At 38.2% G+C, this 24,070-nt stretch overlaps 1 protein-coding gene across 2 annotated transcripts in view; it reads left to right on the top strand.

Moving 5' to 3' along the window:
• The first annotated feature begins 2,216 nt into the window (after nt 1-2,216).
• LOC131057692 (vacuolar protein sorting-associated protein 9A) overlaps nt 2,217-24,070 on the top strand; it is a 169,371-nt gene continuing 147,517 nt past the window's right edge. Inside the window, exons 1-2 of one of the 2 annotated variants that reach the window (XM_057991840.2) lie at nt 2,218-2,662; nt 2,922-3,028. Coding sequence is in view for 1 of the 2 variants with exons in the window: in XM_057991839.2 (XP_057847822.1) it covers nt 2,553-2,662 (110 nt within the window). In the remaining variant the exon portion in view is untranslated. Of the gene's footprint in view, nt 2,663-2,921; nt 3,029-24,070 lie in introns of both variants that reach the window. The other variant, XM_057991839.2, reaches the window with a different exon arrangement.

The raw sequence follows: 24,070 nt of genomic DNA, 5'->3' as shown, positions 1-24,070 counted from the left end.
TGGTTCTGGTCCTATCACATGGTCTTGCAAGAAGAAATTTGCTATTGCATTATCATCTACAAAGGCTGAGTACTGAGCAACAGTGTTAGCAAGCCAAGAGATTTTATGGCTTTGACAGTTGATGATAGAGTTTGGTTTTCCTCTTGATAGTCCCACACTTCTTTGGTGCGACAATTAGAGTGCTATACACATTTCCCACAATCCAGTGGAGAATCAACAAATGAAGCACATTAAGATCCACATGCACTTCATTAGGAAGTTGATTCAGGATGGTTCACTCACCTTGGAGTACATTCCTATAGAGGAGTGGGTTGCTGACATCTTCACGAAACCTTTGGCATCACCGCACTATCTTCAGTTGCGCTCTATGCTCAGGGTGAAGGAAGTTTTCCTTGGGGGGTCTTTGTGAGGCCTTCCTTCGTTCATGTTTTTTTTAGTATGCTTTCATCTCTTTTAGGAGAGGAGTTTTTTTCCCACTAGGTTTTCTCCTTTTTCTCCATTTTACAAAGATTTCATTATACATGGGTACCTCATCAGGCTTTGTTTTCGGGACCCATTTTTGGCTTTCATGCATCTAGTCTTTAGTTTTTTCAGCTTCTCCCTAAGTTCATCTTAAGGGGGGGGGGGTGTTGGAGTAATAAGGTTCTTTACTTAATTAATTAAATCATATTGATTTATTAATTAAGTCACCTTTTACTTTATTTTCACTTAAGCTAAATTTAGGAAGCTAAACTTAGGTCCATTAATAATTAATTATTAAATGCTTTTAGGGTTTTTTTTTTTAGGTTTTGATCTCCTTTTATAAGGATTGATCCCTTTTGTAATTCTTTATCTGATTATTATTGCATATTTTTGCTCTAGGGTTTCAAAGCAACTTTTGTGTTTTGTGTGAATCTTCCATTGTTGTGACAGGTTATTTGCAAACAGGTGTTTACTGGGTTTTGTGAGGTTGTATTTCACAACTTTAACAATATGTTGCAATAGGAAACTAATAAAATTACTATAGCTTGATATATTATTGTAAGTAATTTGTGTGTTGCAATAGGAAATTAATAAAATTACTATAGCTCATTATAGTACTATGAGCATGTTGTGTTTTGCTATACTTGAGGATTAATAAAATTATTCAAGTTTAGCATTTATAGTTTCCATTTGTGTATAGGTGTATTGTGTGATTCCCTAGATCTAGGTTGTATTAAGGTATAATAAGACTTTTAACAAGTTGGCAGATTGAGACTTCTCAAAGGTATTTGTTGAGAAAAGTTTATGTTCAAATAAAAAGTCTTAGTATATGTTTAGTGAGTTGCATTTGCTATCATGAGTTTTTGATTGTCTTCTCTCAACAAATTTTAGCCTTTCTTATTATTAAAGTTTTCTATATTCGATGATGTCTATTATCGTGGAAGCCATGTAGTTGCTTGTTTGTGTTCTATCATTCCCATAAGTTCTTCAACATGTAAATAAAATTGGTTTGATGATCTCAATTAGGGTTGCCTTTACTCTTAACATAATCATCACTTAAGTTTTTGCACTTTATATTCCTTGTGGTTAGAGAATTTAGTAACCAATTGTATTCTTGTTATAAGATAACACATTTTTTATTTTTATTTTGGTCACTCCATTTGAAAACACACAAATTTCTTATAAATACTTGATATGATTTCCTCTACCTAGCAATGCAACATCTCTAAACTGATGGGAATGTAGAATCAATTCTTAGGGTAGCACTAGGATTAGCAAAACATGCCATTACTAAAGATGAAGACCCCTTTCACTATCATGAATAGTTTACATTTTACTAAATAAGCATACCTTAGAAATCTACTCTGTATATATGCTTCCAATGATAATATAGGTGGAGTGTTCCCTTGGATTTGGATGAATTTGAGTTTCCTAATAATTGTTAGACTCTTATAAGAAGTTCAATATGATTGATCATCACAAGAAACAAAATTTAAATTGTTTGACTAAAATATCTATAACCGAAAATTATTTTCTTCAACTTATTTAAAATTACATGATAAAAATAGAAATTATAAATATAAGATAATTATTTCTCAAATTAAAAGATTACTATTTTTTTATTAATTATATTACATATATGTTCTATCAGTTCACTAATAATATTTTTTTGTTTGCAATATAAATATTGTTAATATATCTATCGACATACACCTTGAAACTTAAAGGTGCAACGATAATTTCAAGGCAGGCCACGATGCTCGCCATCAAGCAATCCAAAATATGGGACAACTTATAAATTCGTTGATTAATCCACTCGATGACTTTCTGAAGAGAACGAACAAGTAAAATAATCCCATTTTTTCTTGGCAAAAATAAAATAAAAATTATTTAATAACTTTACCGAACATTGATGACAAGAAGTTGCAAGGAAGATGAGTGAAATATACTGAAAAAAATCCACACTGAAACTCACTACTGGAAAACACCAGTGCAGATTGTCTAATCTGGATTAGAGTCATCACTCATTTTTTGGTTTTTCCCACTGTGTTTTTGATATTTGGATGGTGCCCTAAAATTGAAGGGCACAAATGGAGAATGTAGACATGTTCAATGCTGCTACGGCTCCGCTCACTTTCCATGACTTCCTTGAGCGTATGCGACATCCCTCTGCAGCCGATCTTGTTCGGTCTATTAAAAGGTGTGTACCCAAATTGTTTTTTCGATTTTGTTGCTTGTTGTAATGATTTTGGTCGAAAATAAATTAATAATTAAAATTTAACTCGAAAATTTGGATTTCCCAAAATATACAAACTCGGTATCATGAACCGAGTTTGTACGGATAAATCGATGTGCTATTGAATTTTGGGATTGCCCAAGCAGGCTGTTGGTGTTTGTTGAGCAGGATTAGCTACATGATGTTGGTTGAATTTTTTGTTGTTGGTAAATTGCACTTGCAGAGTAATCTTCGTTTCAAATGCCACGATCAGGCAGTATTTCTTCTTTCAAAGTCAGACTTGCACCCAACATAGGCCATCGGGGTATGCTGCTCCCAAAGGTGTATCTGGTAAATTACCCAGTTTCAACGCTTAACATGTCTCTTAGGATTTGAATAGTATAAAAGAGCGGATGATTTGTCACTTAATATCATTTCCATTCGACAGGATTTTGATTGAGGTAAACTCCAATTTACGAAAATTGAAAATCAATGAATTACTGGGAAATAATCATTGAAATATAGAATTGCCAGACTCTTTTATTTTATCTTAAAAATTCTGGCGTCTTTAAAGAAAAATGGGATTAAACCTAGACCCAGCCAATTCATCAGATTTGTCCAGTGATAAGTTTTCTGTATGGTTGCAGTCACGCTAGTTTTGTCATTTCCCTTACTGAACGGTTGGTTTCCTTGCCTTGAGATGATTTCTAAAGGATGCAATATCAGTACAATATTGTTGGGATTTTGTTCCACATTCTTGTCTATTTATGTTGGCAAATGAAAGAATTAGGACACTTATCCACATGGGATTTTATGTGGATCAGCACATTTCTTTTAGAAGAGTGTGTGCCATTCATCAAAACATCTAATATACATTGTTGTAACTTCTCTATTTATTGGCGGGGCTGTGGTCTGGCAGCGGTCAGATTTTTCAATGGTTTCCAGGTTCAATTTTCAGTGCATCTCGTGTATGTTACGTTCTACCTGACAGTTCCTGAACGACAAGTTTCCTTGGAGTTTGACACTTTTCACCTGACAAAAGGACAAGGCTCATTTGACAAGCTGGATTCCCATCCAATTTTGGTATTAGTTCCTTGCAATTGTTGCACTTAATTAAGCCAAGTGACCATTAATGACCCAAAGCTTTTCACTCAATTGCAGGTATTCCACAGTGATATTAGTCATTGATGCTAGCTTTGAAAACATCCTGTTGAACTTATTTATGATTGTGTTGGAGATCCTTATCCCATAACAGTTGGGATGATTCTTCATCTTCAAATGGATATCATCCCATACAAATTACATGCTTCTTTATATATGTGATGTTGAAGCAAGTCGTCTTGTTTTTAGTCCACTGTCATTTTACCCAAAGTTTGCAACATTAAGTCCTTTATGCTTTGTGAGGGCTCTAGTTGATCCATAAATTGGATGAGTTATAACGGAACAGGCAGGTGTATGTATTGCTGAATTACCTGTAGTGGTGCAATGGGCATTTTGGTGTTGCATGCTGACACGCAGTGATTCTGCAGGTGTTCTGCTTGGCTACAAGCTGTCCTGCAGCAGTGCTGCAGGTATTCTCTATGGCTGGAAGCTTATCTCTAGCAGTGCTGTGTCTGTTCTGAATTGTTTCTAGTTAACTTGCAGCAATGTGACAAGTGACTTGAGAGTTTTTGTAGCATTAGTTCAGAACAGGTGCAATGCATGAGAATGCGATGCCCCTAGCTAAACCTTGGCATATTTTTAATTTTCCTCTGTTGTGTTGGTAGGTCTGTACCCAAAACAGATGGTGGGGCCAGCAGCCATATGTCCATGAGGGGGTTCACTAGCAGTGGTGCTTTGGTGGCATGAAAACCTCACTCTTAATATTGGTAGGTGCCCTTCACAATAGTCCGGGCTTTTGGCACGGTATTCGCTTAGCTTGGTATCAGAGCCAAGGTCTTAAGGTTGAACCTTGCAAAGTGTGGTGGGCTTGTGATGTCCTTAGCTAAACCATGGTAGATGTTCCTTTGTTGTGCTAGCGGGCATGTACCTGAACTAGGTGGTCGGGCCAACAAGTACATGTCCATGAGGGGTTCACCTGTGGTGACACTTTGGTGGGACAAAAACCTCACCCTTAATGTTGGTGGCTGCAATTCACTAACACTCCGAGCTTTTGGTGTAGTGATTGCTTAGCTTGGTATTAGAGTCAAAAGCTTGGATTGTTAGTGAATGGCACCCATTGGCGTTAAGGATGAGGATTTTTGTCCCACCAGAGTGCCAATGCAGGTGAATTCCTCATCAACACATGTTTGTTCGCCCCACCATTTGGTTTGGGTACACACTTGTGATATGATAGAGGAACATTTATTGGGTTTTAGCTAGGGGCATTACTTGCCCACCATGCTCCACAGGGCTTGACCTTGAGACCTTGGCTATAATACTAAACTAAGCGATTGCTATGCCAAAAGCTCAAATTGTTAGTGAATGGTGCCCATTAGCATTAAGGGTAAGGTTTTCATCCCACCAGAGCACCAATGTAGGCGACCCCCTTTGTGGACGTGTGGTTTGGCCCCACCATCTAGTTCGGTTACACGTCGACTAGCATGATAGAGGAATGCTAGTTGGGTTTAGCCAAGGGCATCATAAGCCCACCACACTTTGTAGGGCGTAATCTTAAGCCTTAACTTTGATATCAAGCTAAGTGACCACTATGCTGAAAGTCTAGACTATTAGTAAATGGTGCCCACTAGTGTTAAGGGTGACATTTTTGTCCTACCAAAGCACTAATGTAGGTGAACCCCCTCGTCGACACGTGGGTGTTGGTCGCACCATTTGGTTCGGGAATCCGTTTGCTTGAATGACAAAGGAATGTCAATCAAGGCTTAGCTAGGGGCATTATAGGTCCTTCAAGCTCTGTAGAGCTTGATCTCGAGACTTTGGCTTTGATACCATGCTAAGTGACAAGTATGTTAAAATCTTGAACTATTAATGAATGGTGTCCATTGGTTTTAAGGGTGAGGTTTTTGTCTTGCTAGAGTGTTGATGCAAGCGAATCTCCTTGTGGACACCTAGTTGTTGGCCCCATCATTTGGTTCAATACACGCCCATTAGCATGATAGAGGAATCACTATTGAGTTTTAGCTAGGGGTATCACAAGCCCAACATACTTTGTAGGGCTTGACCTTGAGACTTTGGCTCTGATACCAAAGTTAAGTGACCACTATGTGAAAATTATGAACTGTTAATGAATGACACCCTCTGGTGTTAAGGGTGAGGTTTTCATCCCACCAGAGTGCCACTCATAGGTGAACCCCCTTGTGGGCTTGTGGCTACTGGCCCCACCATCTGGTTTGGGTACTGTTGATGTGTTTTTCGTGCACATGCGAACACAAAATAAAATACCTAAAGGTACCTTATCCTCTCTTGAACAAAGTTTCTTGACTGCTAAAGATCTCGCCGAAGGATCAATTGAGGCAACTCCAAGGTTCTTGTATGTAGGGTCTCTACATGTGGATAAGCTCTTCGTGGTATGATGTGATTTTGCTGGAATTACAAGGGGACTTACATTTGACTGCCCGAGCATTTGATTTACTGGAACTCAAGTCCTATCGACTGGTTGGAAGATAAAGAAATGGCAAAAGGTATAGAGTTTAGAGAGTCTACTCTAAGACCTAGAATGCAAGAAGATGGATGAACAACTAGGTGGAGTCCTACTGGGCTGGGTCTCATCATCAGGCTTGAACAATCCGACACCAACTCAGTGCGATCTTCTGAGGGATGCTTCAAATATATTCAAATCAGATACCATCAGATACTGATCATCATTCAAGTTAATGCATGAACAATAGACGTGTAACGACTTGAGATTAACTTACAGTTAGCAAGAGGCTAGTGGTTTGGACTAGGGGGATTCCATGCGAGTGCATTCAATAAATTCTTTCATTCCATCTAATCATTTATCATCTACAATGAAGATTCAACAAGAGACCATGCATATTGTAGTGCCCGGCCAGGAACCCCAAAGAAAAACCTACAACAAGGGTGAAACAATTTTTTTCTTTTTAAAAGTATAAACATCATAAGTGCATTTACACAACATGCACGATAACACAAGCGGAAGACTTCATTAGAATTCCTTAAGGGTTACCAATGAAGAATTAACTTCAAGAATAAATTCCACAAAAATATAAATCCACATATGCATCATTAACTCAATGATCACAAGAAGCCATAAGCCAAAAAAAATTCTTCAAAGAAAGATTGAAAGGATACAATATAATTTCCACTTCAATAAGCATTTACTAACATCATCAAGGAAATTGATAAAAACATCCCAATATAGGATTACATTGCTCTTCCAATACATAGCTTCTCAATAAACACATAAGGATAGATCTCATCCAGTTACAAGGTTACATAAGATCAATGATACAATGATCACATAGGTCTACAAATAACAATAATCTTCAATCAAGAGATGAAGCATGAGTCACGAACCACAAGAACACCTGCGAAGCCAATCCTCGCATGGAGGTACAAATCCGAACATCCGATGGGAAGTGGCACTACCACCCGACCATGTAATTCCCAAATGGAATCACTCCACCATGCTAGGAGATAGCTGAGGACCCTCAAGCAAGCATAAGCATGACATGGTTGACAAAACAATACGACTCCATGACAGCACAAAATGACCCCACAAAATCCGGGTGACTCAACATCACAAACACACAAGTGAACCAAATCAGAGAGTGTCATCGCATAGCTTAAGATGGATACCATGGTACAACCTCCATAGGTCCCAGCTCATTGTCCTGGTAACCTCTCCCGAACCTCCGGTTCCAACTAAGTCTCATGCGGACCCTACTAGCCTTTCGTGAAGACAAGGTGGTTGGTTTGCCAAAGCCTTCTCGCAACATTATGAGCCCTGTACTAGCACTCACCTATGCACGAGGTACAATTATCTTTATTAATGTTATGATACTACCCACCTAATCAATTCATTAGATTACCAGTTATTATCTAACTTTCACTGGGTCGTAATGCCTACCACTTTGGGCGCAACCCCCAAGCAAAAGCCACTCTCTCAAAGGACACTAAACAAACATGGTCACTCCCTGAGGACCCTATGGCGAAGCAGACAGCCATAACACCACTATTAGAAACAAGTGGTCAACAAGGACATACTGACTCTTGGCTAACCATAAGGCAAAGACACTACATGGTTAAGACAACGAAGCCAACATATATCTCTGGTCAAAGGTACCAAATACGCCTCCACAGGACGATTGAGCCATAGACCAAAGCAACACATAATACACTTGCAACCTCATTGATTGAAAAATGAAATAAAACACTCTTGCAGCAGTCACATCTAATCAATTTCCAAATCAATATTTCATCAGGAATGAAATCCACATTAAACATTCAACTGGTTATAACATGAATTCCTAACAGGCATTTAATTCATTTCCAGAATATATCCAAATCTACCAATTTGAATCTCTAATTCATGCCTTGATTTCCATTGATAAATTTATTAACCATATAATAAAAATCACATGAAAAATCACCATTTATGCTTAACATAAAACAACCACATCAACATGTTCACTTAATAAAATTAAATTAATTTTATAACACATATTGGTTTGCATCGGTAAGGCACATGGTCAAGCGCTGGCAAAAGCCAACCTGCAGTAGTGAGGCAACAGACACTACCTGCCGGTAGTGTTGCTACTGCCGGTAACAGCCACTGCCGACCGGTAGTGTTGCTATCGCCGGTAACAGCCACTGCTGACCGGTAGCACTGCTACCAATCGGTAGCGGTACCACCGATCGGTAGTGTCGCTACCACTGGTAGCAGTCGCTACCAACCGATAGCAGTCCTACCGATTGGTAGTGCTGCTACCAACCAGTGGCAGTCCTACCGACCGGTAGCACTGCTATTGCGTAGTGGTGCTGCCAACCGGTAGTTCTGCTACCTGCGGGTAGCAAACACTACCGACCCACGTGATGAGGCAAGCCCATCACAGGAGCGGTAAAGTCTACGAAACAAACAAAAACACATGCCTCCAAGGCAATCTAAAACCAAAAAGCCACAAAAACAATAACCACAAAGAACATTCCATTTCCATAATTATTTCACGGGCACACACATACAGTGCCAATTTCCAAAATTTCAAGGAAAAGTTTACCAGCAAGGTAGATGGTGAAATAAACACACTGGAAAGAATAACTTGCCAATTCTTGACAGTAAGAAACAAGGACGCACACAACAAACCCAATCTAAAATTCTTTCTTTCAAAAGAAGAGGTAAATCAAGAAGTTGTTTGCTATGAACAAATAACACACAACAAAGAAGAAATGAACAATTCCTTTCCTGAATGCAACCATATGCTAATAGCATCACAAAATCAACTATATCAGGCAATCTTTCTTCCATTTCAACATTCCAAAAAGAATCTACAGGCAAATTGCATTTTCCAATCACGTAGGAAGAAAACTGAAATATACAAAATCAAATCAAAACATCAGAATAGATTATCCAACCTGAAGCAAAGGCAAGTAAGGGAATGAAGGAACACCAGTTTTACAACCCAGGTCGAATCTCTAGCTCTTCCAGGAAGATTTCCAGAATTATTTTCTTCTCTTAAAATTCCTCTTCTTCTCCTGCAGTGAATCCCCCCAGAATGGATGCCCAAAAATATCTTTTAACCTAAGCTTATAGGTTAAAGTTTACATCCAATCAAATTTAAATATTTTAAAACTAAAAGGCAATCAGATTTATTTCTTCCCCCAAAATAATAATTCTTTCCAATGATTAAATTAAAAAAGGCCAAATGGAAAAGTAAAAAGGGAAGCTTTTATTTATTTCTTTTTCCATAAATACTTCCTTCAACATAAGCATTTAACCTTTTTAAATGGCTAGGCAATTTATTTAATTCACAAAAATATCAATGCAACTTTACACAATACATTAAGCCATTTAACTATTTAATCTAGCAATTCATCAATTTAATAAATCAATGATCACAGAGCATAATAATCAACTAATTACGCCAACATGAGATAGCATTATCCATTTAAGTTAAATAACTATTTAAATAAACGGAAGCACGCAAAACAAGGGACGATCAAATGACGACTCACAAATGACCAAACCAGACACTATGACTCGCTTACTAGCCAAACGGGAAAGACAACCGACTGACAACACTCACACGAGTGTAACTGCGGGTCAAGATGGGGTACCACAACTATCTCCTCCACTCCCATCAGATATATCAGGCATGCTCAGACTTGTGAAACTAGGTGGAGTCAATACCCTGTACTTACCCGGTACTAGTACCTACAATGTCCTGCACCAAAGAACCACACGTGCATATAGACCAATATATATATATATATATATATATATATACAGACAACACACACACCGATGAAGGAGAATCGTGACGTTCCCTGTCTCATCGGAGTGAGTGAAGGAAAATCATCCCCTCGCATCCCAATACACTTGCAAACACACGACATATAAATAACGCATCGCAATATAAGGGAAAAGTGTCAGTCCATGATAAAGATCCATAAAATAACATTATTCATAAGCACTGAGATACTGCATGAAATCATATACCATAAATCCAGATAAAGCATGAAATAACATCGCATAATATCCGAATCAAAATACAATAATGTTCAAACAGTCACTGAAGTAACTCAAAACATACAAAAGAGGCTGATCGAGGAGGGGTACTACACATATTGCAAAGAAACGACACATTTCACCGTATCTTCAATGAAAAGGGGGTTCATTTACAATCAAGGCAACAATTTCTTGCCTTCTCTTCCTAATCTACTCTAATTGCTATTCTATTTGCTATCCTACTACCTATTCTCTATTAATCAATCTCTGACTATTATCTATTAACCCACTATTAACCTTTACAAATGAGGAGCTAGGGCTTTATATAGAGAACCCTTTACAAATTGATAGCTCTGATTGACTTAGAACCAATGGCTAGGATTACAAGATAGAAACCCTAATTAGGGTTTGTTACAACAAACTTCCTTAGCCAATTAGAAAATTACATTTCAGAAGTGAGGACCAATAGGAAGCAGGGGTAGGTACATCGAAGTTTGTGTTGCCTCTGGCAAATTAGGTACATTGAATTTGATCATGCTGAGGTGGATCAATCTGACTAGAAGAATGATGATTGGGATGCCACCTTGTCTAATGCTTGTGACTTGGTTGATCCTCTTCTGTCTTTTGGCATGATGAATGATGTACTTCCTTTGTTTGATCGGGCTTCCTTATTGTCAAGTCTTTCTTCTCCGGTAGCACACCTCCACCTGGAAGTGTTGGCAAAGCCCTTTCTTTGTCATCTTGTGAAAAAATGAAGTTTTAAGGCTAACTTGAACTCCTTGAACACTCCTAGTCTTCCAATGCTTCAAAGCACCTTGAGTCTTCCCCTTTGCCTGTGGACGTCCTTGATGAGGATGGACTGGAAGAGGTCATCCTTGCCCTGGCTAGGTCTTCTTCTATCTGCAAAATAAACCAAAAGATGATTAAGGATACATAATAAATTCATTTAACATAGCATTTTCTACCTTAAATCATCAATAAGAGTTATCAAAATGAAGTTCGCTTGAAATCCTTCCCAGGGACAGGCCCCATAAAATTTTGCCCTGGACCCTGGCCAAGGATAGGACCTACTTGGGATTTTCGCCCTGGACCATCTGGAAGGGTCAGGAGCGAAATTATCGTTTAAGCTCAAATTCCATCATTTTATTGGTTCAAAATGCCTCCAAGACAAGCATATGCTATCTTTCTCTTGTCTAAAGCCTAGGAATCCATGTCTTGACCTTCATCATGAGCAAGTTAGGTAAAATTGAGAATTTCGCCCTAGACCCTTAGGAAGGGTCAGGAGCGAATTTCTTCCCTTAGCTCAAAATACTCACTTCTTTTACTCACAATCCCCTCTAACGCATGCTTGTGGCAATCTTTAAGCCCAATCCACCTTGATCACTGTCTTGGCCTAGCACAAATTTGGAAGAAAAAGGACATTTTTGTGAATTTCGCCCTGAACCCTCTGGAAGGGTCAGTGTTGTGACGTTTTCACACATCGCCCCATTGCAAATGGGGACCCTTGCTTTTTTGCTTTTAGGGTTTGTCTTTTTAGGTTTTTTAGGGTTTTGTCAGTTAGCCTTTGCATTTTGAGTGTCGCCAAGGGGATCACATGGATAGCAAGTCCGGCTTGAGTGATGTCTTGATCCTGAAATTTGGCTGAGTCTGGAATGTCCTGAAATTTGACTAAGTCTGAAGTCCTGATCCTGAAATTTGGCTAAGTCTGGAAACTGAAAAAACCTCCAAAAACTAGATTTTGCAATATAACTCCTGGAGGTCTGAAACCACTCTCAAACATCCTGAAAGTATATATGGAATATAACTTCAATTATAAGAAAGACTTCTTTCTTATACTTAAATGTTATATTCCATAAAAATTATCCTGATAGAGAGTTCAAAAAGTCAAATTTCGCTCCTGTTCTTCACTGAGGATCCAGAGCGAATTTCGCTCCTGTCCCTCCCAGGAGGACCAAGGCGAAGCGCTCCTGTCCCTCACCAAGGGACCAAGGCGAAAATACTTATTTGAGCCATTCCTGGCCTTGTTTGGTTAAATTGAGACATCAAAAGCATGGTGAAGGACGAAATGAGCATGATAGAGCATCCAGACTTGATCAAAAACAATGAAATGATGAAGTTTTTGCCTAGAAGGTCAAATTCGCTCCTGTCCCTCACTGAAGGACCAGAGCGCTTTTCTTTATATGCACAATTTTAGACCTTTTTTGGACATTAACTTTTATTCATAGCATGAAGTAAGATGATATCTTCCTTAGCCAAGACATTTTTTGATGAAAATTGTAACGATTTGGCCTAGAGAGCAAAATTCGCTCCTGTCCCTCACTGAAAGACCGGAGCTTGAATTCCAATTTCGCATTATCCTTGCAAGATTTAAGTGGTTTCGCGATTTGAGGAGGCCAAGGGGAGTGTGCTCTGTCCGTTGAATATAATTTAAGTGGGCCACAAAGGAGAAAACCAACCTAAATGACAAGTTCGCTCCTGTCCCTCACCAAGGGACCAGGGCTATTTTCAAAGGGTGCTCCTGTCCCTCTCCAAGGGACCAGAGCGATTTTCCCTCAAGGCAAGTTTTTGGCAAAAGGAAAGCAAGTTTCGCGTTTGAGGTGGATGGAGGAAGACACAATCGATCCGTTGAAGATAATTTTCGAAGCTAGCAAAGGACGAATTGGCTTGTAATGCAAAAGTGCTCCCGTCCCTCAATGAAGGACCGGAGCTTGAATTTCAAATTTGCACTGTTCTTGCAGGATCAAGACAATTTTATGATTTGAAGAGACCAAGGAAAACATGATTTATCCATTGAATATAATTTGGAAGGCTAACAAAGGACGGATAAGCTTGGATTTGCAAAATAGCTCCTGTCCCTCTCCAAGGGACCAAGGCGAAAAACTTAATATCCAGTCCTTCTTGCCAAGTTTGGACAAATCTAAGCCAAGACGCAAGGTTAAAATGATATTTTAAAGGGTTTCATGGAGGAATGAAGTAACAAAGACCACCAAGTTGATAAAAAAAGATGAAATCGCTCCTGTCCCTCACCAAGGGACCAGGGCGAAAATGGTTCTAAGGAGCATTCATTCAAAAAATTGAATAGATCAAACTCAAAGGTACGAATGAAAATCCCATTTTGGATGTCCAGGATGAAGTGTTGAACGTAAAAAACAAGAAATGCAAGGCTAAAATGAAAAGGCGCTTCTGTCCCTCTCCCAGGGACCAGAGCGATCTTGTTGATGTCCATTATCTTGCCATGCCTAGGCGCCAATATCATCTATGACACATTAAATGCCAATTTCGATAAAACCTTGAAATATTTTTGAAATTAAATTGACATTTAATAAGTGCGCAAAACATTTAATAATTAATTTATGCCTTTAAAAAAAAATCGAAATTTTAATTTTAAAGGCATTTAAAATTAATTTTTATTAAATTAAAATTAAAAGATGAAACGCTTGAAGTATTATTTTTATTCATTTTATCAAGTCGGCCTCTTCCTTTTTTAATTTTATTTATTTTTTGCCTTTACTTGCAAGGTCGGCCTCATGGGTAAGTGGAAGGTGAGCGCTCTATATATTGGAGGTGTTTTTTTTCACAATTCAAATCATTCTTGCATTATCTCTCATGCGAACTTGAAGAGCAATTTGAGGAAGGTGAAATTCACCTTGAAGGCTATTGGAGAGGCGTATTTCTTGCTAGATTGGAGGATAAATTCCAGATGTTTTGAAGGTATTTGAAGGCGAATTTCCAGTTTTTTGAAGAGGAAGGTGGAGTTCTTTTCCAAGCTAAAGGAGGTGCATTGTATCCAAGGGAGAGCTTTGATCTACACTTTGCCTAGCAAAATTCATCTATTTTTACATCATTTCTTAGAGTTAATTCTCAAGAAGAGGTATGGCAAAATCATCTTGACACCCTTATTCAAGGTTTGATTTTTTTTAGACATTTTTTAGAAAAGTCTAAGTATTGCATGGTTAATTAGGAAATGATAACTCAAGATTTATCATGAAGTTTCCTAATTAAAATCTTGAATCTTCCTTTTAAAGTTTAATTTTTAGATTTCAAGATATATTACTAATTTTGAAATGTTGTGTAGGTATCAAGATGGCGACTCCCAAGCTCGAAAGATCTACAAGTCGAAGGACATGGCTTTCTTCGATCAAGCATCATCAAGATAGGGGCGACCTCTTCCAATCCAGCGTTCCAAGGCGAGGTACATCATCATCCTGCAAATCAAGGACACAAGAAGTCAGAGCAAGGGTTCGTTGAAGAAGCAGATAGTTCCAGAAGAATTAATTAAAGCTAGCTTCTCAACAACATCAAGTTGAATATTTACCAAGTTACAAGTGTCAGACGGGGTGGCATCCTAGTCATCACTTCTCCAGTCAGTGTGGTCCACCTCAGCATGTCCAGATTCAATGTACCTAACTCATGGAAGGTGGCACAAACTCCGATGTACCTACCCCGGCTATCCATTGGTCGATTTTTCTAGAGAGGACATGTGTCCAAGCAATACAATTTTATCATTGGTCAAGCATTAAATGTTATGTAATGGTTGTAACAAACCCTAATTAGGGTTTTCATTGTTGAATCTTGGCCATTGATCTCGAATTGATCTAAGCCATCGAATTGTATTGAGGGCACTATATAAGCCCTGGCATTTCATTTTGTAAAGGCAGTTAGGAAGGAGTTGGAAAGCGGTTAGAAGACAAATAGAGAGTAGTTAGCTAGTTGATAGAATAGTAATTAGAGTAGAGTAGAGAGAGAAGGCAAAGATTGTTGCCAAGATGTTGTTGTAAAAGACTTGTAACTTCATTGAAGAAATGGTGAAATTTATGGGTTGATTCGACAATTTGCATGGTCTTTATACTTCTCATATTTGATTTCATGTTATTAGATGAGTGGAAGAAATATGCTTGATTGATGGTGAAATTCGCATATCCATACTACTAGCAGTTTGTTGATTGCAGACTTGCCTTGTGTAGTCAACTGGAATCGTTCAACTTAAGCTTAACTTCAATTGTCGCTTCTTCATTGATATGCATCAACTTGATGGTGTCTATGCCTGTAGTGATGATTTGAAGATCATAAAGCTTCCCTTCGAAGATCACACTAGCCTTGTGGAGATGGTCCTGCGATGTCAAAACAAGACCTAGTTAGAGTTTCATCAAAGATCAATCATTGCTCCTACATTCTTAGTATTAGGATTAGATCCTCTCTTCGCCCTCATCTTTTTTCCATTTTTCAAATCTAAGGCAGTAAGATCTTGTGTTCCAGCAATATTCAAAGCAAATCAGAAGTTCAATCATCAAATGTAAGTCCCCTTGTGATTCCAGCAAATCACATCATACCACAAAGAGCTTATCCACACGTAGAGACCCTACATACAAGAACCTTGGAGTCATCCTGATTGATCCTTTTCCGCGATATCTTCAGCAATCAGAGGCTTTACTCAAGAGAGGATAAGGTACCTTTAGGTATTTTATTCTGTGTTTGATAGTGTACAAAATACACGTCAACAGTCAGGAGCGAGTTTCTAGTTTTAGGCTTGATCTTACACTTCCTTTACCTCAATTCATCACTCCACCTTCATCCATGCCACAAGAATCAATGTTTTGGCTTCACCCAAGGAGAAAATTGTGGATTTGAAGAATTTCGCTCTGGACACTTTGGAAGGGTCAGGAGCGAAATTCATGTTTTGCTTGTTTTCCCTCAGTCAACTCCATTCCTCTCACTTTATTGTAACTTGCTTCTCACCTTTGGATCTATCTCTCAACTTGCTTGACAACATTTACTTGGCCTCAAAAATGGCTAAAAGGAGAATTTCGCTAAAAAAACATGGCCAGGGACAAGACCTATAAGGGATTTCCCCCTGGACCTTTTGGAAGGGTCAGGAGCGAAATCCTTGTCCAAGCTTAGAATCTTCATTTTTGGAGGCAACAATCCATTCAAGGGCAATCCTAGGGGCATTCCCCAACTTCTCCCACCTTGGTCTAGGCTTAGCTTGGCATAAAAATGAAAGGAAAAGGGTGTTTTAAGGAATTTCGTTCTGGACCCTTTGGAAGGGTCAGGAGCGAATTTCATATTTTGAGCTTATTCCTTCATGTTTGAAGATCACCAACAAGTTAAAGTCATGCCTAAAGACATCTCCCATCTTAATTTACCCTAGCCCACACTTGACTTAGCATAAAATTGAGAGAAAAGAGTGGTTTTGTGAAATTTTGCCCTGGACCCTTTGGAAGGGTCAAGAGCGAATTTCCCCCCCTAGGACAAAATCTCCACCTTTTATTGCTTTCAATCATTCCCCAAGGCAAGAACATGTCCATCTTTCTTCCAACATGCCTTGGACACTAAGAACTTGGCCAAACAAGGAAGAAAATGAGGTCCATGGAGATTTTCGCTTTGGACCCTTTGGAAGGGTCAGGAGCGAAAATCATGTTCTAGGCTTGATTCTTCATTTCTCCAACTCCAAACCACCTCAAAAGGCAAAGACATGTTATCTCACTTCCATCCACGCCATAAAGACCAAGGACTTGACCTCCTCTAAGGGAAAAAAATAGGTGTTTGCAAGAATTTCGCCTTGGACCCTTTGGAAGGGTTAGGAGCGAAATTCTTGATCTTGGACAAAATCTTCACATTTTGATGCTTTCATTCACTTCCTAAGGCAATAACATGTCAAAACCTTCTCAATATGCCTTAGAAACTAAGATCTTGGTCTAGTTAAGGAAGAAGTGGGTGTCTTCTAAGAATTTCGCTCTGGACCCTTTGGAAGGGTTAGGAGCGAAATTCAAGTTTTGGATTGATTTCACACCTCTTTCCTCCTCAACTCACTTCAAACTTGATTTAACCAATTTCTTCTCACCACAATCAAGTCCCACTTACCACCAAATTAGCTTGAAAACTTCGCCTTTCAATGCCTTAGGCAAAATAGGGGGGTCAAATGAGGATTTCGCTCTGGACCCTTTGGAAGGGTTAGGAGCGAATTTCCTCCTCCAGGCTAATTTCCATCATTTTGTCGCTTCAAACCTTCTTCCTAAGGCAAATATGCATCCAAGTCCTCCATACCATGCAATAGAGGTTTCAAACTTGGTCAAGACAAGGAGCAAAGTAGAGGAAATGTGAATTTTGCCCTGAACCCTTTGGAAGGGTTAGGAGCGAAATTTATCCTTAAGCTCATTTCATACGTCAAACCTCCTTTCCTTGCCTTGGATATAACTTTTCAAGATTTCTCCTATCACCTCCAAGCCAACTGGCCTCTTAATTAGCCCAAAAATCTTCATTTTCAACGCCTAAGGCCAAAATTGAGGGTCAAATGGAGGAATTCGCTCTGGACCCTTTGGAAGGGTCAGGAGCAAATTTTGAGTTTTGCTCAAACTTCTTGACCTATTTTGCTCATCTCACCCAGTCTGGCCTCCTTTGATCTTCTTCTCATCAAATCATGCCTAGAATCTCATTTTTCACCAACTAGATCAATCTTAACCCTGAGAGATGACACTGACTCACTGACTCATTTGAACTCAAACAAGACACAACTAAGCCAAAGGAAGACCTTGAACGAAACCCTAACCTGGAGCATCCACTGACTCACCCTAGCTCAAGCAGAGCCTGCTATCTAGCGATCCCCCTGATAGCACTCATCATGCAAAGGTTAACAGACAAAACTCAAAAGACCTAGAAAACAAACCCTAGAAAGCAAAAAAGTAGGGGTCCCCATTTGCAATGGGGTGATGTGTGAATACATCACAACAGGTACATGCATGCTAACATGACAGAGGAATGTCCCTTGGGGTTTGGCTAGGGACACCACAAAGAGAACTTTCTTTTGCTGGAATTACTTATATTGGGTGATGATATTGCCTCCAACAATACTACAAGTTGATCGATTGGCTGAGAGGAATGTCATTGGGTGCAAGAGGATCAAGCGTGTTGGTTGAAAATTTTGTACACTTGGGGAAATATACAAAATTGTGGTTTCAACCACAGCACACGAGTAAAAACTCTCCTAATTAAGGGAAGGCTCCCCCTATCTAACTACAACTTGGAAAATAAAATGGGATGGGACAACAATCTTTCTTCTTTTTTCAAGAAAGACAATATCCTTTTCTCTTCACAGAAAAGGATAGCGATTGAATAACAGTAGTAACCACTTTCAAGTGAAATAAGAGAAAGGAAATGAAGTTTCCTGAAAGCGCAAAGACTTCCGTCACTTCCTTCGGGACGGGACAACAATATCAAGCTCAAAGACTTGACTATTGGAAGTCCTATCTACCCTTTACTATACTAAATTTTTACAACGAATAAAAGATAACAGCTCAAAGACTGGAATAATCTATTCTTTCAACACAAAGACAAGAACTAATGCAAGCTCAAAGACTTGCTGCTCCTTCAAGAGAGTTTCTTATTTTAATTAATCTTCTCTACTTGCAGCTCAAAGACTTCAAATCAGATTGGACTAAGCTCCTTCATAAATACTTTGCATAGAAGAAATAAAAAGATTCAAACTCAAACATGTAGCTCAAAGACTCAAAACTTGAGTAATCCTTCTTTATTATTCTTCAAAAGCTTTCAATCCACATACATAAGCTCAAAGACTTCTTGCTGTAAATTTGACAGAGTTTTTGCTTGCTTTCCAAAAGATAAAAACTACAATGGACCCTCTCTTCTATTTATAGGAGAGGAGCCTTGAGAAAAAGGTGGGAGGATCCTAACTAACTTGAGAGATTCTCTCAACCACCAAGACTCATTCAATAACTAACTGAGACTTCATTAACTAACTAATAGTTACTCCAACTAACTAAGACTTATTCCAACTACAGTCCTAATCGGACACAACTTGTAGTTGTCTTACATGTAATTACAAAAGTGCAAGTAATGTGTAACTTGCTTTTTACAAAAAATACTTTCACATGTAACTTGTCAAAACGAAATTACAAATGCATAACTAAAATTATTCCATGTGTCTAAAGACACGACTCTAACTGCATCATCCTTTGTCTGTGATGATCTTCATGTCGCTTCAAGATGCTAGAACTTGAAGTATTATAGATTGGTAAAGACATCTTGAATCGGAACGGGAACTTGCATCCTTGTCTTCTTGCTTGGGGTAGTACTAGCTTTTCAAGAGGGAACGGGCTGCCTTCCTCTTTTCATGTCATGACCATCTTTGTCTTGAAAGCATTTTATGCTCTCAACCTTGAATTGTTGTTGTATTTCTTCTTTGTATCATCCTTCATTCTTGAAATTTGCTTGCAAAATAAGGCCTATGCCTTAATCCATTGATTTGGTAGATCGTGTGTGCAAACCGGATTGACAAGGGAAGAGAGAAATTGATGCAAAAATGGGCTCACAAGTGAATTTCGGGTTTTGGAAGTTGCATTACATGTGTGGGATAAACAAGAGCATTAACTTGCAATTGTGGGGAACAAACATGCAACTTCATATGCATAATGGGTAACTACAAGTTTGCACTTGTAATTGGACCTTTAGAACTCATTTTCAAGTGTTTTTTGAGTGCATTTTGGACCAATTTCGGGTTTTGGATGGCTGACCGCAGGGAGACTTTAAATGGGGAAAATGAATGAAGGTGTGAAATGAATGGATGAAATGGTATGTACGGATGATGGAAATGAATATGAAAAGATTTTGGGAAGATCATCTTCAAGAAAATGGGAAGAAATTTTCAACATGTAATCCGGTTCCAAAAATCTGATTTTGAAAGGATGGGTATTTCTCATCTTTGAAACTTCATATTTAAACAAAAGATGGTTAAATCTTTTATCCATAAGGGAAGAACAATGATTTTCATCCAACTTGTAATCGGGATTTAAAATCTCGAATACAAGTAAAGAGGGAAAATGGGGAAGAACAATGCAATTCTAAAATTGTTTATCAAGGGGAAAATCTCTCTCACAAAATCTGATTTTTGGGGAAGAACCAACAATTTACAAATTTACAACTAGAAAGGAAAAACAAGAAAACAAGAAAAATGAAACAAGAAGAAAATAAATCTTACCTTGCTCCAATCTGAAAATGCCTCTCCAAAAGATGATCAATCTTTGAAATAAAGAAGAATATCTCTTAAAAAGAAATTAACCGTATTCCAAAACCCTAGCCACGTTTTTGAAAAAATGCCCAAAACTGAAAAACGTGGCAGCAAATGCATGAGAAATGGCATGGAAAATGGCCAAGACTCTTTCTAACCTCAATACCTTAGCATACCAAGCCAAAGCGATTCATAACATTGCTGATTCGTGGCATTTTTAATGAAGAAAAACGTGGTTTTTTGGCAAAAACGTGTTTGCTGTTATAAAGCTAAAAACCAGCAATCTTAACCTCCATGTGGCGTGAAAGGTGTTTGAAAATGAATAAAAATAGGGAGGAATCCAAAACGCCTTCTATCTCCCAAAAAATCTCCACAAAAATTTGCTAAAAATCCTCAAAAAACATGTTTTTCCTTGCAATTCGGGTTTTTTGGAACAAATAGCAAGTTTAAAATGTATGAAACAATGAAAATCGGGTTTTTTGGAGGATATGACAAGTTTAAAATTTCACTTTTTCAACATGTTAGGCAAAATCGGGATTTTTTGGCCAAATAGCAAGTTTAAAATGTCAAAAATGCACTTTATGAGAAAAATTGGGTTTTTTGGACCAAAGTGCAAGTTTTAAATTGTCACTTTTTCACTTGCAAGGCAAAATCGGGATTTTTAGACCAAATAGCAAGTTTAAAAATTCACTTTTTCACTTACCAAGCCAAAATCGGGATTTTTTGGCCAAATAGCAAGTTTAAAATGTAAAAAATGCACTTTATGAGCAAAATCGGGTTTTTTGGACCAAAGTGCAAGTTTTAAATACTTGTAAATGGGAAATAAAATCCCTATAACAAGTTATACTTGCTTGCACATATGTAATGGGGATTTAAAATCCCTATTACATGCAAAAACCATTAAAGTAGGGGTTTTTTGACCAAACTGCAAATTTACTTGTAATTGAGTCAAAAAATCCCTATTTTAACTAAAAAAGACCAAAAAACAATAAAAAAGATAAAAACAACAAAGGGGAAATTTAAAACAAATTACAAGTAACATCTTCTAAATAAAAGTGCACATGTAATAAGTCAAAAATTCCCCTACAAAGACCAAAACAATGAATATCATTAAAACTTGCAGTTTGAAGAAAATTCTCCACCTGTAGTCGGGATTTTAAAACCTGATTGAAGGAAAGACATAGCAAACGAACCCAGAATTTGACGAAATTCGAAACGTAGTTCGAGGATGGACTGAGGATTAAGCCAGTTTAAGGATTAGTCAAAATTTTGCCTTGGGAAGCGTGCCATAGAGTAATTTTTTTTTTCATTTTTTCACAAAAATTTCATATAATGGTCCTTCATTTTTGAGAACAAAAATGAGGACAACAAAGCGTTGAGTGTGACACTTGGTAGTTGGTTGTTTGAGTAGGATATTGTTTGCGAGTCAACAATTAATTGTAGAAGCATCATTGGCATGGCAACATGGAAGTGAAATCACGAGTAAAAGAAGAAGTGATAACATAAATTGAAAGTATAGAGAAGTTGAAGAGGGTCCAAAATGAAAGTTGAATAGAGTCTATTCATGTAGTCTGTCATAGATTGGTAGTGTTTGGGTGATGGTTTGCATTCCTAATAGCATGGGCATTTATGCTCCCTTTGTGGCATTTGTTTCACTTGCTAGTGTGAGTTCGTTGTTCCCCATTGGTGAGCAACAATTTCATGAAAGGAAGCAAGGTATGCGAAAATGTTTCCTACACCAATCTAAAGAGAGAAGATAGTGTTCTTTAACAGTCTTGGTGAGGAGATACACAACTTAAAACATATAGACATTATACCATAACACAGATATACATGGGGAATACCTTTTCGGGAGAAAATCCTACACTCCAAAGCACAACCCAATTTATTAATCTGTAAACAATAAAGGTTACAATACACTTACAGGTATGCGGAAACATTTCCTACACCAATCTAAGGAGGGAAGATAGTGCAAATTTTTAATTGTTAAAACATTATACCATAACACAGATATATGTGAAGAATACCTTTTTGGGAGAAAACCCCATACTCCAAAGCACAATCCAATGTATTATTCTGTAAACAATAAAAGGTTACGATACACTTACGCTTTTTACAATTCTGGAGCAATCTTGGCAGCATAATAGTAGTTGCAAACCATCGCATGAAGAATTCTCCTCAAGCACCTTATTTATAAAGATTTAACAAGCTTTGGGGAAGCTTCTAGAGGAAGTAATAGGGCATGGGCATCCAAATCCACATGCCACACTTTTTCACACCTTTTACATGCAAAGCGACACTTGTACAATATTCCCTTACACCCCATACGGTTGGCATAACATTTGAATTTTCGCTCTCAAGCTTGGATGCCTAAAATTGACTAAAAATAGGATATGATAGATGCTCAGCCACATCTCACAACTTTCACAGAACATATTATAACTTACAGCACTTAAAGCTTTAGGAGAATTTGTCATAATTAACCAAAAATAACTGACTCTCTTACAGCCTGTCATAACCCAACTTGGGTGCCCAAAAATCCCCATGCAAAGATGCTTCATGACACTTGTCATGTGTATTATAACATGTCATAACATTCCTTTCTAATGCTGGCTCTTACATCTCATAGAATCTATCATTTGTCATAACTTGTCATAACCTCTTTCATGTTACACAAGATGCCAACACATGGCTAGAATAATGCCACCTCAAACAAGACACCTACTCCCTCATGTGAGGACAAAAATATTTATGTCACCTTCCCAATAGGATGACAAGTTGCCATGCCAACTCCCGCAAAATGGCAAATCAGTATATGCATACAAAATTATATCACAAGCAAATAAATAAATACAATCTGATGCAATGAAAATGGGGATTAGTGGAAAACCAATATGAGATCATCTAAATAACATGTTCAACCATAAACATAATGAACTCAAACCCTTTCAAAACATATCAAGAAAGATTAGTAAACGAGAAGCTAGCTAGGAAATAAACAAAACAAAATGAATAGTTCCCCATGATGCTCCCTATGCCATGGCTCTTCCTTGTCCTCCTCCTCTCCAAGATCCTACTGTTGTGTAAAGTATGCCCTCAGCTTGAGCACTTAGCACAAAAAGGGATGTCAAATGGAGGATGGGAGATGGTTGATTATGTCAAGTGTGGATGAGGATGCAAATGGAGTCTTAATGTAAACTAGCAACTCCAACTAGTGGAAGAGCTAAAACATCCTACAAATCATTCAAAATCTAAGCAAAATAACAATGCATGGATAACTCTTCTGTGTGTGTGTGTGTGTCGCTCTCAACAATGAAGGAATGAGCCCTATTTATAGAGAAAATGGGTAAATGGAGGGTTGAGATTGAGTTGATTGAGGAAGGGTTAGGATTGCTTGAGGAAGTGGTGATCCTCAATCCATGTGCTCCCCTTCAAGCCAATCACATGTTGACAAGTGTCAACAAGGGAAGGCTTGAGAGGAGAGGGACAAAGCATTAAATGCTTGAGGAGACATGATGCTTACCATGGATGGTTAGGTATGGTTAGGTTAATGGATAAAGCTTTTACCCAATGGTTAAAGGAATGTGCAAGGGTTAAAGGGGACTTGAGGGTTACCATGGATGGTTAGGTTAAAGAATAAGCCTTTAACCAAGGAGTGGGGGAATGTGCAAGGGTTAAAGGTGGGTTAGGTTGGTCAAACACCCATGTGGGTTAACTTGTGGAAGGGAGAAGGCCTTTAATGCTTTGT

This window comes from Cryptomeria japonica, chromosome 10 (genome assembly GCF_030272615.1).
Source record: "Cryptomeria japonica chromosome 10, Sugi_1.0, whole genome shotgun sequence".
Lineage (NCBI taxonomy): Eukaryota > Viridiplantae > Streptophyta > Pinopsida > Cupressales > Cupressaceae > Cryptomeria > Cryptomeria japonica.
This window is presented reverse-complemented; position numbering and strand designations above follow the sequence as displayed.